We start from the raw sequence: 11,218 nt of genomic DNA on the forward strand, positions 1-11,218 counted from the left end.
CAACATTCAGAAAGGATTGGCTTCCCGAAAGCTGGAGTGGACTTAAATAGACACATTTCCAACACAAGGAAAGAGAAACACAGAGAAATCCTCCTCATTGAACTTTTGCAAATAAGCATGATCGACCGACTTGCATGGTGTGAAGTGGTTCTGAAGCAGCAGTGGTACGAATGTTGTTCCTTTTTTCTCTCCTGTAGGAGGTGTGTACTTCTTTGTTTGACTTAGTTTTATTCTTGGTTGCCCAGGGGTGTTGCTGAGAAAATTGTTGCGGGATCCTGGACAGAGAAGACTGGTCTGGATTTGGAGGTATTGTTTGAATGTTACTATCATATTATAGCTATAGTCATAATTACCTACTATTCTCTAACTAACTTTTCTTCGTACAGGGGCTTCCGAGGCAGACCAGTGGCAATGACTGTGGTGTCTTCATGATAATGGTGAGTTATGGTAATGCCACCAAGTGATATGGCACACTTGATTGTTCCTTAAAACCATCAAAAAAATGTGTAAATGTATGTAACAATGACTGACCACCACTTAGTCCTGACCAACATTCTGTTTGTGCATTTGCAAATAAAAAGGTGTGCAATAAAAGGTATTAAGGAACATTCATGTGTGCAGACCTCTCATATCACTTTCCTATGGAGTTATCAGCCATGTACATTTCATTGGATGTGTGTGACTACCTTCTCACTGAGTTATAAGCTGTCACATGGTAATCTTGTCTTTGTGTCTTTTCTCATTACAGTATGCCTGGTATTTCGCCATGGAGGCTACCTTTGACTTCAGCATTGTAAGTATTAAGAAAACAAGAACCCATTATATCAATATGCTATAAGACTTTGAATGCAAATTGAGTAACTGCTCTTTCTTTAGGATGACATGTCTCTCCTGAGAAGGTGGTGGTGTATTGTCCTGGTGGAAAACATTGGGCTGGAAGGGTATGCTGCAGTGCTACAAAAATAATAATTGTATTTGTACATTTATTATCAAGAGGACTTTGGGGTAACACCTGGCCCTACAATTCAACCTTCCGGTGAAGATAATGTGTGTTAATTTCAGATATGGAAGGAAGTTTGCTCACTTTAGTGAGGAAGGCAGAGCGACCCTTCACGACAGTGTCCCACCTGTATTCAGGACCTATTCAAGTGTTAAAAGGAGTCATGCAAGCAACACCATGGTCAGTGCATCTCTCACTAAGTATCTATGACCGTGTGCCTGTTTCTGAATGGGCTACTGCTCCTAAAACACATACTCCATGCAACTTTATGGCACATGCAATATGTTTAGTGGTACTGTGTCATTCTGAATCCAGCCTGGATCTCTTTTTGAAGTAGTTAACCCTTTCATGTAAAACATACTGGCAATAATGGTGGACTCTGTACAGATGCCACTGGACACTGACGAGGACCACACGTACTTCAATGGCCTTACAGCTTTCCTCCTAAAGAATTGGTTAGTGTGAATGAAGTTTATTGCATACAAACATACTATCCACCATTCACAGCTGTACACATAGTCATGCTTATGTGTGTATCCTGTTACCAGGGACAAAGATGTCAGAAGCCTGGAAAGTGAAACCACACTTTATATCAGGACACTTGAGGTAGAATGATCAAGGAAAGAAAGTGAGTGACTCATTCAGTACTTAACTGCACCTTTTCATTGTAACATGGTTAAGCACTGTATTATTATTTTAGGAAAGGGCTCAACAAGTTCAACACCAACGAAGAGTGACCAATGACTTGTTAGTGCATTGCATTTGCAATGCATTTTGGAAACATGAGGAGAGTGCTAATACAAATTCCATGACAGTTTGCAACCACTGATGAATGTGAGTTTCTTAAATTAATTATTAATCACTTCTTTATAACATTTTGTCTCAACAGTGAGAAGCAGCTGTCTCACCATTATATGGTCGAAAATGTGAGAAGAAAAGGAAGCTGAAAGACCATAGAGACAATGTTGAAAGAGCACTTGTGCTAAAGTGCAATCAGCAATGATGTCTTGATTGAAGCGCATTGAGTCGTATCTTGTGAGATGCGCTATACAAATAAAGCTTGAATTGATTTGATCCCTTGTACACTTTTTTTGGGCATTTGTGTTGCAACACACCTGTACATTCTGCACTCTACCCTGTTAGGCCCTTATTTTACTCTAGACAGAAGGGTTGTAACACTTGTTATTAATTCCATTTGGTATACCTCATAAACTTTCTTGCATTTCTGGTGTTTGCATTTTACATATTCTAAATATATGCTATCTACATGTCGCACTGGATGGGGTTATTGCTGTTGACTCATCAGAAAGTAAAGACTAATTCACAGAGTGTATGAAGATTCCAGTAAGGGTTTTGTGAAGGAGCCCTAGTGCTGTTGACATCAGAAATAGAATGTTTTATTTAGCTCATCAGTGTGCACTCAGCACCATGGACACCTCCAGCCCAGCACCTTGCACCACGGTTCCTGCCCTGCTCCATGGATTACAACGATGATCGCCTGACCCTTGCCTGACTCCACCAAGTCCTTTGCCTGACCCCTCAAACCTGTTTGACCTAATAAAGTCCCTCACCTGGGGTCATTGACATTCTTTTATTTATATACAGTTAGGTCTGGAAGTATTTGGACAGTGACACAATTTCCATAATTTTGTCTCTGTATGCCACCACAAAGGATTTGAAATGAAACAATCCAGATGTAATTGAAGTGCATTTTACAGCCTAAGGATGGCCTGTTTCAGTTGCATTGAGAGCTCTGTTGACTGCATGTTGTGCGTATACAGCAACAGCCTCCAAATGCAAATGCCACACTTGGAATCAACTCAGACCTTTTACCTGCTTAATTGATAAAGAAATAATGAAGGAATAAATAGCCCACACTGGCCCATGAAACAGCTTTTGAGTCAATTGTCTAATTACTTTTGGTTATTATACATAAGAGCTATAATTCATAAACCCTTCCTTCAATTTGGATGTGAATACCCTTAACCTAAAGCTGAGAGTCTGCACTTTAAGCCCAGTAAATTCTGTTGGAAATCTCATATAAGATACGTTAGATCCAAAGTATCAAGGAGTATTGCAGTATTGTGCAGGGCAAAACATATTCTGGAACAGAGGATGTTGTATACTCTATATTGTTGTCTTGTCTTACCCTATTTGAGTTACTGTGTGGAGATATGGGGAAATGAATATAAAAGCACTTTAAACCCATTGATTACACTACAGAAAAAAGCTATGAGGATTTTGATTGATTGATTGAAAACTTTATTAGAAGATTTGCAGAAGTAGGTACATGAAAGTACATATTACATACAAGGTCAACTAACAGGATAAAAACCCAAGAAAGCCACTGGCTTATTTCAATTGGGGTCCTTGATTCTCAATTCATCGTTACATGTAAGACCGACAAAACAAACTAGTACTATCTACAAGATAATACAGACAAATAACTATTACTATCTACAAGATAAAAATACATCCATCATGGGAAGAACAATACAACAAAACATCAGGTATGTACAGCGGGTAGGGCAGGTGGGGACATACACCACAGGTGGGGGCGGGGGACAAAACACAAAGTATGTACAGTGGGTAGTTCGGGTCTTTTAATCTGATTTTTGATTTAGAGGGTCCAGTTACGGATTGCAGCCTCCTGTAAATGTTTTTTGAGAGTGGTTTTGAAGGTGGGCAGTGTTTTGCACTCCTTTAAGATTATAGGAAGGGCGTTCCACATTTTTACTGCAGTACAGATTGTACATGAGGTCGGATATCGTGATCACACTAATAACTTGTTCCTAATGTCAAAAATATGAAGAAAATATGAAGGAAAGCAGAAATATTGCTCTATTGCTCTATTTAAAAAAAGGTTTAAATTATTTTTAATGAAAAAGTATTAGAACGGATGATACTGAAATATATGTATTAATTAATTGGATTATATAATGTAAGCATAATTGTTAAGTATAAACAGGGGTAGGACAGGCTTCTTCCTACTCCTTTTCGAACAATTGATAGGACTGTACTCTACATATTAGTTTTTTTCCGTAGTTTTCACCGTAGTAAGGCCGTAGTAAGGCGATTCATGGTTTACTCCTAGTGTATCCATCTGCGCTGCGCGCATCATATCCATCACCCGGAAATGTGATGTACCATACGTCATCATACCGCGCTTGCATATTTGCATAACACATTTCCGGGTGTTGGATTTGTTGCGCGCAGATGGATACTATAGCAGCCGCCTGCTGGAGCACGTGACTAAAGGCGGAAGTGCTTTTCTCTGCCGGTACCGATGACGTACAGGTCCTGGGTCAGTGCTCGTGGGACCGGTCGGTACGTGGCGACGAGAATAATAAATATGAACCGACCGGAGACCCGCGAGGAGGCAGGAGGAGGAAGAGGCGGGAACGTCACATCACGGTACACTCCACGCCCGTGGAGAAACCCGCTGAAACCAAGAAGGAAAAGAAGGTACGTTTACCGCTGCTAGAGTCTGTCTTGTTGCCATGTCTTGTTATGTCGTAAGGCTCTGCGACTCTATTCAACATAAAACCGTCAGCTTTTTACGACGGGGAAATATTCTACTAAAGAGCTCCAAACAGCGTAGGTCTGCATGTGGACAACACACACACACACACACACACACACACACACACACACACACACACACACAGACACACACACACACACACGCACACACGCACACACACACACACACACACACACACACACACACACACACACACACACACACACACACACACACACATGTTACGTGTGTATGAGCTATAATAATAATATATGCTATTTAGCTGACGCTTTTATCCAAAGAGACTTCCATTGCAGTGATACATGTGGTCCCAGTGGGTACACCTCCCCCCTTTAGGGTTAGCTGCAGTGCTTGCTTTCCATAAACATAAAACGTAACGTGTGTGTGTATTATGTTTGTTTAGGCCTAGTGCACAGGCTCAGAGCAGACATGCCGTCTAACGTGGAGATCAAAGCCAGGGTGAGCGACCACACGCTATTCGCGGAGAAAGCGAGCCAGCTCAGCCAATCAGAAGGCACCGTGATCCGGCAGCACGACACGTTCTTCAACTGCAGCAGCGGACGACTGAAACTCAGGAACCTCCTGGTACACACACACACACACACACACACACACACACACACACACACACACACACACACACAGACAGACAGACACACACGCACACATGCACAGAGACGCACACACACACACACACACGCACACACACACACACAGACAGACACACACACACACACACAGACAGACAGACACACACGCACACACAGACAGACAGACAGACACACACGCACACACACACACACACACACACATGCACACACACAGACAGACAGACACACACACACACGCACAGAGACGCACGCACTCACAGACACACCAGACTGAATCTCCTGCCCCGTCCATAAGCACCTGGTCACCCAGAGGCTGGTTCCTCTCAAGGTCTCTTCCTCTGTGGTGGATTTCCTTGTGTTGCTCCTGGGGGTCTATGATTCAATGTCATCATCATATTGTTTGTATTGTATTTATTGTTTATATTGTTTAGTATTATTTTGTTGTGAAGCACTTTGTGACTTTTCTTTTTATGTAAAAAGAGCTTTACAAATAAACTTGGTTGGTTGGTTGATGTGTGTTCTGTTTGCAGGATGGCAGTGGTCAGCTGATCTTCTATGAGAGACCAGACACTGATGGACCCAAGCTGTCGCACTACTCCATCTCCTCTACACACGACCCTGACACACTTAGGGTGACTATCTGTCTGTCTGTCTGTCTGCGTGTGCGTGCGTGTGTGTGTGTGTGTGCGCATGTGCGCTAGCTGTGCTGTGCTTGAGGATGTGAGGGTTGAGGTGTGTGTGTGTGTGTGTGTGTGTGTGTGTGTGTATTGTAGTGCTGGAGGATGCCTTGGATGTGAAGGTTGAGGTTTGTGTGTGTGTGTGTGTGTGTGTGTGTGTGTGTAGACGGTGCTGGCCGATGCTCTGGGGATGAAGGGGGAGGTGAGGAAGGAGAGGAGGCTGTTCCTGGTCGGTCAGACACGCGTTCACCTGGATACCGTGGAGGGCCTGGGACACTACATGGAGCTGGAGGTAGGGGTGTGTGTGTGTGTGTGTGTGTGTGTGTGTGTGTGTGTGTGTGTGTGTGTGTTGGTGTGAGAGAGTGTGTTGATGTGATTATCAGAACAGATATGGTTTAAGTAGAAAAAAACAACATTCAGTACTGTGATGATCACAGGGCCTCCAGCCTCCATTAGAGGAGACCTAACCCTAACCCTTCACATCTTCATGAATGAATGAATGGTCTTTATTGTCATTGATATAGTACAGGTACCAAACAACGACATTTGGGAGGGGGGGCTCCCCTGGTGCTAGGAAAGAAAAAAAACAGAGAAAAAAAACAAGAAGGGAAAGGAGCTGGTTTACATAAATAAAGGCTATGTACACTATCCACTATACTATACTGTACAAATAAAACACTGTGCTGTACTCTATGCTATGCTGTACCTATTCTAACATTTCCTATTCTCTGCAACCTTATGTACCCTAGGGTTGTCATATTGCACATAGTGTTATTGCACATTCATTTAAAGTGTCGCAGTTTGCAGGCTTGAAATGTACACATTTGTGCCTCAGCACTACACCTGATTTTCAATCCAGCAGCTGCCATCAATCCGTCCAGACTGTCCAGGGCCCAGAACCTAGGTCTTTGCTGTGTTCAGGGCAGGGTTTGACGCTTACCTTTTCCCCAGGTAGCACTGTGCTACCATGTCAAAAAATTTAGTAGCACACCAAGAATTTCAGTAGCACAATGAAAATTGCGCAATTTTCGTATGACGACAACAAATTATCATAATCATAACATATTTAAAGAAAAGTGTTGGTATGGCTTTAAAAGCACCATGGTCTAGCCTCCATTTACTGTTTGATTTACTTTACCTCTGAATAGGAAAGTCTTTTACGCACAGCGGAGAAAGTCAAACATTTTTACGCAACGCCAAAACGGGAGGGAACTCGGATACAACTTTAATATACAACTGAGACGAAAAATTAATATATTTTCTTGATTCGTGTTTTTTCTTCTTCTGTAAATTACATAGTTGTCGACATTTTTGTGGGTTTTGGGCTGCGACGCATTCAAGTGCTCAACGATGTTCGGTCGAGTGTCTCTCCTGTTTGTGCATCTGGTGCTGCTGAACGAGGTGACCTCGGTGGCCAGGGTGTCGAGGAAGTCGCCCCGGGGCCGCTCGTGCCTGGACCTACTGGAGGATATATATGTTTTCTTCGTCACTCTCGTCTCCAGCTGTAATGTTGACTCCACTACCCCCCTCTACCTCCTCTCTGTCTGGAACGGTGCTAACATTAGCCTTGCTAAAGTATGCCGTAATCGGATTCATTTTAACAGCGGTCTTTTTCTGACAGGATTTTCAAATGTAAATGCGAGCTTGTTGTGCTTGCGGGTCACGTGTCTGTTTTTTTTTTTTTTCTGTTTTCAAAGGATTGCATTGGTTTAGATGCGCTGTGATCTTATTAACGATCATAAGATTGACTGCGCATGACAGTAGTTACGCTTTTTTTTTTTTTTTTTTGGTCGCACTGGTGCGATTGAATGTATTTCCAAGTCGCACAGAAATATATTCACTCGCAAATGCGACCAAAACAGTCGCACTGTCGAACCCTGGTTCAGGGCCTGGATGGCCCTGGGGTAGAAGCTGAGCTTCAGTCTGTTTGTCCTTGCGAACATGGTCCTGTACCGCCTGTTCGAGGGCAGCCGAGCAAAGTGTTCGTACCCAGGGTGGGATGGGTCTCTGGAGATCTTGGAGGCCTTCCTGAGGCAGCGTGTGTTGTACAGCTCTTCCAGATAGGGGAGGGGGGTGCCGGTGATCTTCTGGGCCGTTCTCACGACTCTCTGTAGCGCATTCCTCTCTGCGGCTGTGCAGCTGGAGAACCAGTTGCAGATGCAGTAGGTGAGGATGCTCTCCACTGCGCAGCGGTAGAAGGCCACCAGCATCTCCTGTCTGATGTGGTCTTTCCTGAGGACTCTCAGGAAGAAGAGCCGCTGTTGTGCCTTCTTGATGATGGCTGCTGTGTTGTTCTTCCAGGACAGGTCATCCTGTATGTGCACCCCCAGGAATCGGAGGGTTGAGACTCTCTCCACGCTCCCTCCGTCGATGAGCAGGGGCTGGACCTCAGATTTTTTCCTCCTGAAGTCCACGATGATTTCCTGGGTCTTTGACTGGTTCAGCAGCAGGTTGTTAACCTTGCACAGCTTGCTCAGCTGCTCTACCTCATCCCTGTACGCTGCCTCGCCCCCCCCCGAGATGCAGCCCACCACGGTGGTGTCGTCTGCAAACTTTACGATGGAGTTGCTGGGGTGGACGGGGGTGAAGTCGTAGGTGTAGAGGTTGTAGAGGATGGGGCTTAGCACGCAGCCCTGGGGGGACCCAGTGCTGAGTCTGAGGGCTGTGGAGGTGTGGGAGCCCACCCCGCACCCTCTGGGGGCGGTCGGACAGGAAGTCCTTGATCCATGCACATATAGAGTGTGATAGTCCCAGGTCTAGTAGTTTGGTCACTAGCCTGTCTGGAAGGATGGTGTTGAAGGCAGAGCTGAAGTCCACAAAGAGCAGTCTCGCGTAGCTGTTTCCCCTCTCCAGGTGGGATAGAGTGGAGTGGAGAGTCGTCGCGATGGCGTCCTCTGTGGACCTGTGGGCTCTGTAGGCGAACTGGTATGGATCCAGGTTGGGCGAGAGGCGTGTGACTATGTGGGCCCGGACTAGTTTCTCGAAGCACTTCATGATGATTGGTGTGAGTGCCACCGGGCGGTAGTCGTTTAGGCAGCTCACCGTGCTTTTCTTCGGGACTGGGATGATAGTTGAGGTTTTCAGGCAGGGTGGGATGGTGGCCTGGGACAGGGACTGGTTGAAGATGTTGGGGCCCAGTTGTTCCAAACGTTTAATCTGGATCAGAATGATCCCGATTCTTTATCTCTGATCCAGGATCAGATCTATCTGGGTGATTTCACAACAGCACAATTATTTTGTTATAAAGTGTGTGTGTGTGTGTGTGTGTTTGCATGCGTGCATGCGTGCATGCGTGCGTGTGCGTGTGTGTTAGGTGGTGATGAGGGAGGACCAGGCTCCAGAGGAGGGGATGATGGTGGCGCGAGGCCTGATGAAAGAGCTTGGTGTCGGGGAAGAAAGCCTGGTCACTGGAGCCTACATGGACCTGCTGGAGGGACGCCTGCTGGAGGGACGCCAGTAACACTGGCACTGTTCAGACCTTTCCTGTTACCAAACCGATGCAGATGTTAAAACGTCTTTTTATGTTTTGTTTGTTTTGTTTGTTTTGTTTTTATAATAAAATTATGAGACAGATCTGGTCTCCAAGTGAAACTTTTGCCTCCTCTTTTTCCCCAGACCCCCCCCCCCCCTCTCTCTCTCTGTCTCTCTCTCTCTCTGTGTGTCTGTGTCTCTTGTCTTTGACAGTTGTAGTACTCCTGGGGGCCTCTGGGGGCGCCCTGTCCTCTGTTAAACCTTCTATTCACCACAGATGATGATAATAATGTAAAAGGTATCAGCTTCTTATAATAGTTTATGATTTATCAATCTCCAATGTGTTTATAATTTGGTTTAAGTTAAACTCTGAGTTATCCTTACATTTACTTTACCGATATCCAGTCTCAATTCTCTCAGATGCAAACGTTCACACACAGCTTGGATACAGGGATCAAAACACAAAAGCCCTATTCGCACGGGACTAGTATTTTCTGGGGACACATTTGCAGAAAGAGAAAGCTCAAATCCAGAGTGAAATCTCAAAGGATGTTGAGATGGGTGACATGCATGGCTTGTTACATATCTATTATGTATATCTATCCATTATATATCTTGTTACGTAGATTTTTGTTGTTGTTGCATATCTATGTTACACAGAGTCTCGACATTATATCCGGGGGATAATGTCAGTGAATTTGAGTAAAATACAGACTTTTACTTATCCTGTGGGAATGCACTGCACGGAACACGTGGGGGAATCATTTCTAAATCACATGGGGGTCTCCATGTCTCCATTTGCTCTCCTGTGCGAATAGGGCTCAAGAAAGCTTTATTTTCTACCTGAACAGTCATGTAAAACAACATAAAACAAATGGGGTAAGGAATGACTGAAGGGAATGAGGGGTTTTGGTACCTGAGAAGATTCACGGATAATACAATACTGACTGACGGATTTGGCGCACGATACGTATCTGTTAATAGATTAGATTCAACCTTTTTTTAGTACCATGAAATGTATTTTTGCTCTAGGCCAGTCAGCCATAGTCGGTGCCCCTGGAGCAGTTAGGGGTTAAGTGCCTTGCTCAAGGGCACAACAGCAGTGGTAGGCACCTTAGATATGATGCCAGCAACCCTCCAGTCACCAGCAGTGATACAGTATGTGTGTTACCCACACAGTGTCTGAAACAGCACAACAGTGACCGACAGACTGTCATACAGTGTTTGCCAAAACTCGCTCTTCAGAACATGTGGCTAAGTGGCATCAGATCTGATAATAATAATAATATTTTTTATTTGTATAGCACTTTTCCTGCAAATGTTGCACCTCAAAGTGCTCCAATCATTATATAATCATAATTTAATTATTTAGTCATTTAAAGGCAATATTAAAAAGATGGGTTTTTAGTCTTGACTTGAACATATTTGCTGAGGTTGCATCCCTAATGTAAACTGGCAGTGCATTCCACAATTTGGGTGCATAAAATGAGAGTTTTTATTGGATAATACGTTTTAATTGGATAGCAAGGCCACAGTCTACACAATACACTATTTACCAGTCAAAATCACACTAGCACACAATAGAATACAGAAGATAGAATGAACCCAGATAATGACTGAGGTGACTTGAGCTTTGGTCATTTGAAGAACACAACGTCCTGTCCCAGACACTCAGCAAGCACACTCAGGTGAGAGGTACGTTCAGTTGTTAGTGTACGTTCAGGCATTGGGATACGTTCGGTTGTTGGGTTATTTTTGGAACATTTTGACACCAAACAGTCTTTCCAGGGTACATTGTGAGTGTTAAACTCTTAAAACATTACAATCGTCCCAACCTAAACATACACAATCACTCTTCTCATTCTGAACCAGCAAAATACCTGTTCCCTAGTATGCATATTCCCCACTCCTTTTC

At 44.1% G+C, this 11,218-nt stretch overlaps 1 protein-coding gene and 1 long non-coding RNA gene across 4 annotated transcripts; both read left to right on the top strand.

The window, feature by feature from the left end:
* The first annotated feature begins 248 nt into the window (after positions 1-248).
* LOC308159568 lies at positions 249-1,416 on the top strand. 2 transcript variants are annotated; one of them, XR_013937483.1, is made up of 5 exons: positions 249-306; positions 387-437; positions 749-793; positions 877-1,180; positions 1,388-1,416. It is a non-coding gene; the product is annotated as an uncharacterized lncRNA (long non-coding RNA). The 2 variants fall into 2 exon arrangements; XR_013937484.1 differs by lacking the exon at positions 1,388-1,416 and having other exon boundaries at positions 877-941; positions 1,063-1,174.
* A 2,972-nt stretch (positions 1,417-4,388) lies between these two features.
* LOC308159976 (uncharacterized protein) lies at positions 4,389-9,423 on the top strand. Of its 2 annotated transcripts, none has more exons than XM_080533813.1 (5): positions 4,389-4,465; positions 4,948-5,129; positions 5,686-5,787; positions 5,999-6,124; positions 9,146-9,423. In XM_080533813.1, the coding sequence occupies exons 2-5, from the start codon at positions 4,974-4,976 to the stop codon at positions 9,290-9,292; spliced, it is 531 nt and encodes a 176-aa protein (XP_080389939.1). In that variant the 5' UTR covers positions 4,389-4,465; positions 4,948-4,973; the 3' UTR covers positions 9,293-9,423. The 2 variants fall into 2 exon arrangements, with proteins under 2 accessions (XP_080389939.1, XP_080389940.1); XM_080533814.1 differs by lacking the exon at positions 4,389-4,465 and adding an exon at positions 4,509-4,597.
* Positions 9,424-11,218: the final 1,795 nt, after the last annotated feature.

This window comes from Nansenia antarctica, assembly GCF_963989245.1.
Source record: "Nansenia antarctica genome assembly, chromosome: 6".
In the NCBI taxonomy this organism is placed as follows: Eukaryota; Metazoa; Chordata; class Actinopteri; order Argentiniformes; family Microstomatidae; genus Nansenia; species Nansenia antarctica.

Excerpts from the sequence above, each read along its gene's own strand:
- LOC308159976 (XM_080533813.1), top strand. The coding sequence starts at position 4,974 with ATGCCGTCTAACGTGGAGATCAAAGCCAGGGTGAGCGACCACACGCTA. Across the intron at positions 5,130-5,685 it reads TGAAACTCAGGAACCTCCTG|GATGGCAGTGGTCAGCTGAT; the intron begins GTACACACACAC and ends TTCTGTTTGCAG. Across the intron at positions 6,125-9,145 it reads GACACTACATGGAGCTGGAG|GTGGTGATGAGGGAGGACCA; the intron begins GTAGGGGTGTGT and ends CGTGTGTGTTAG.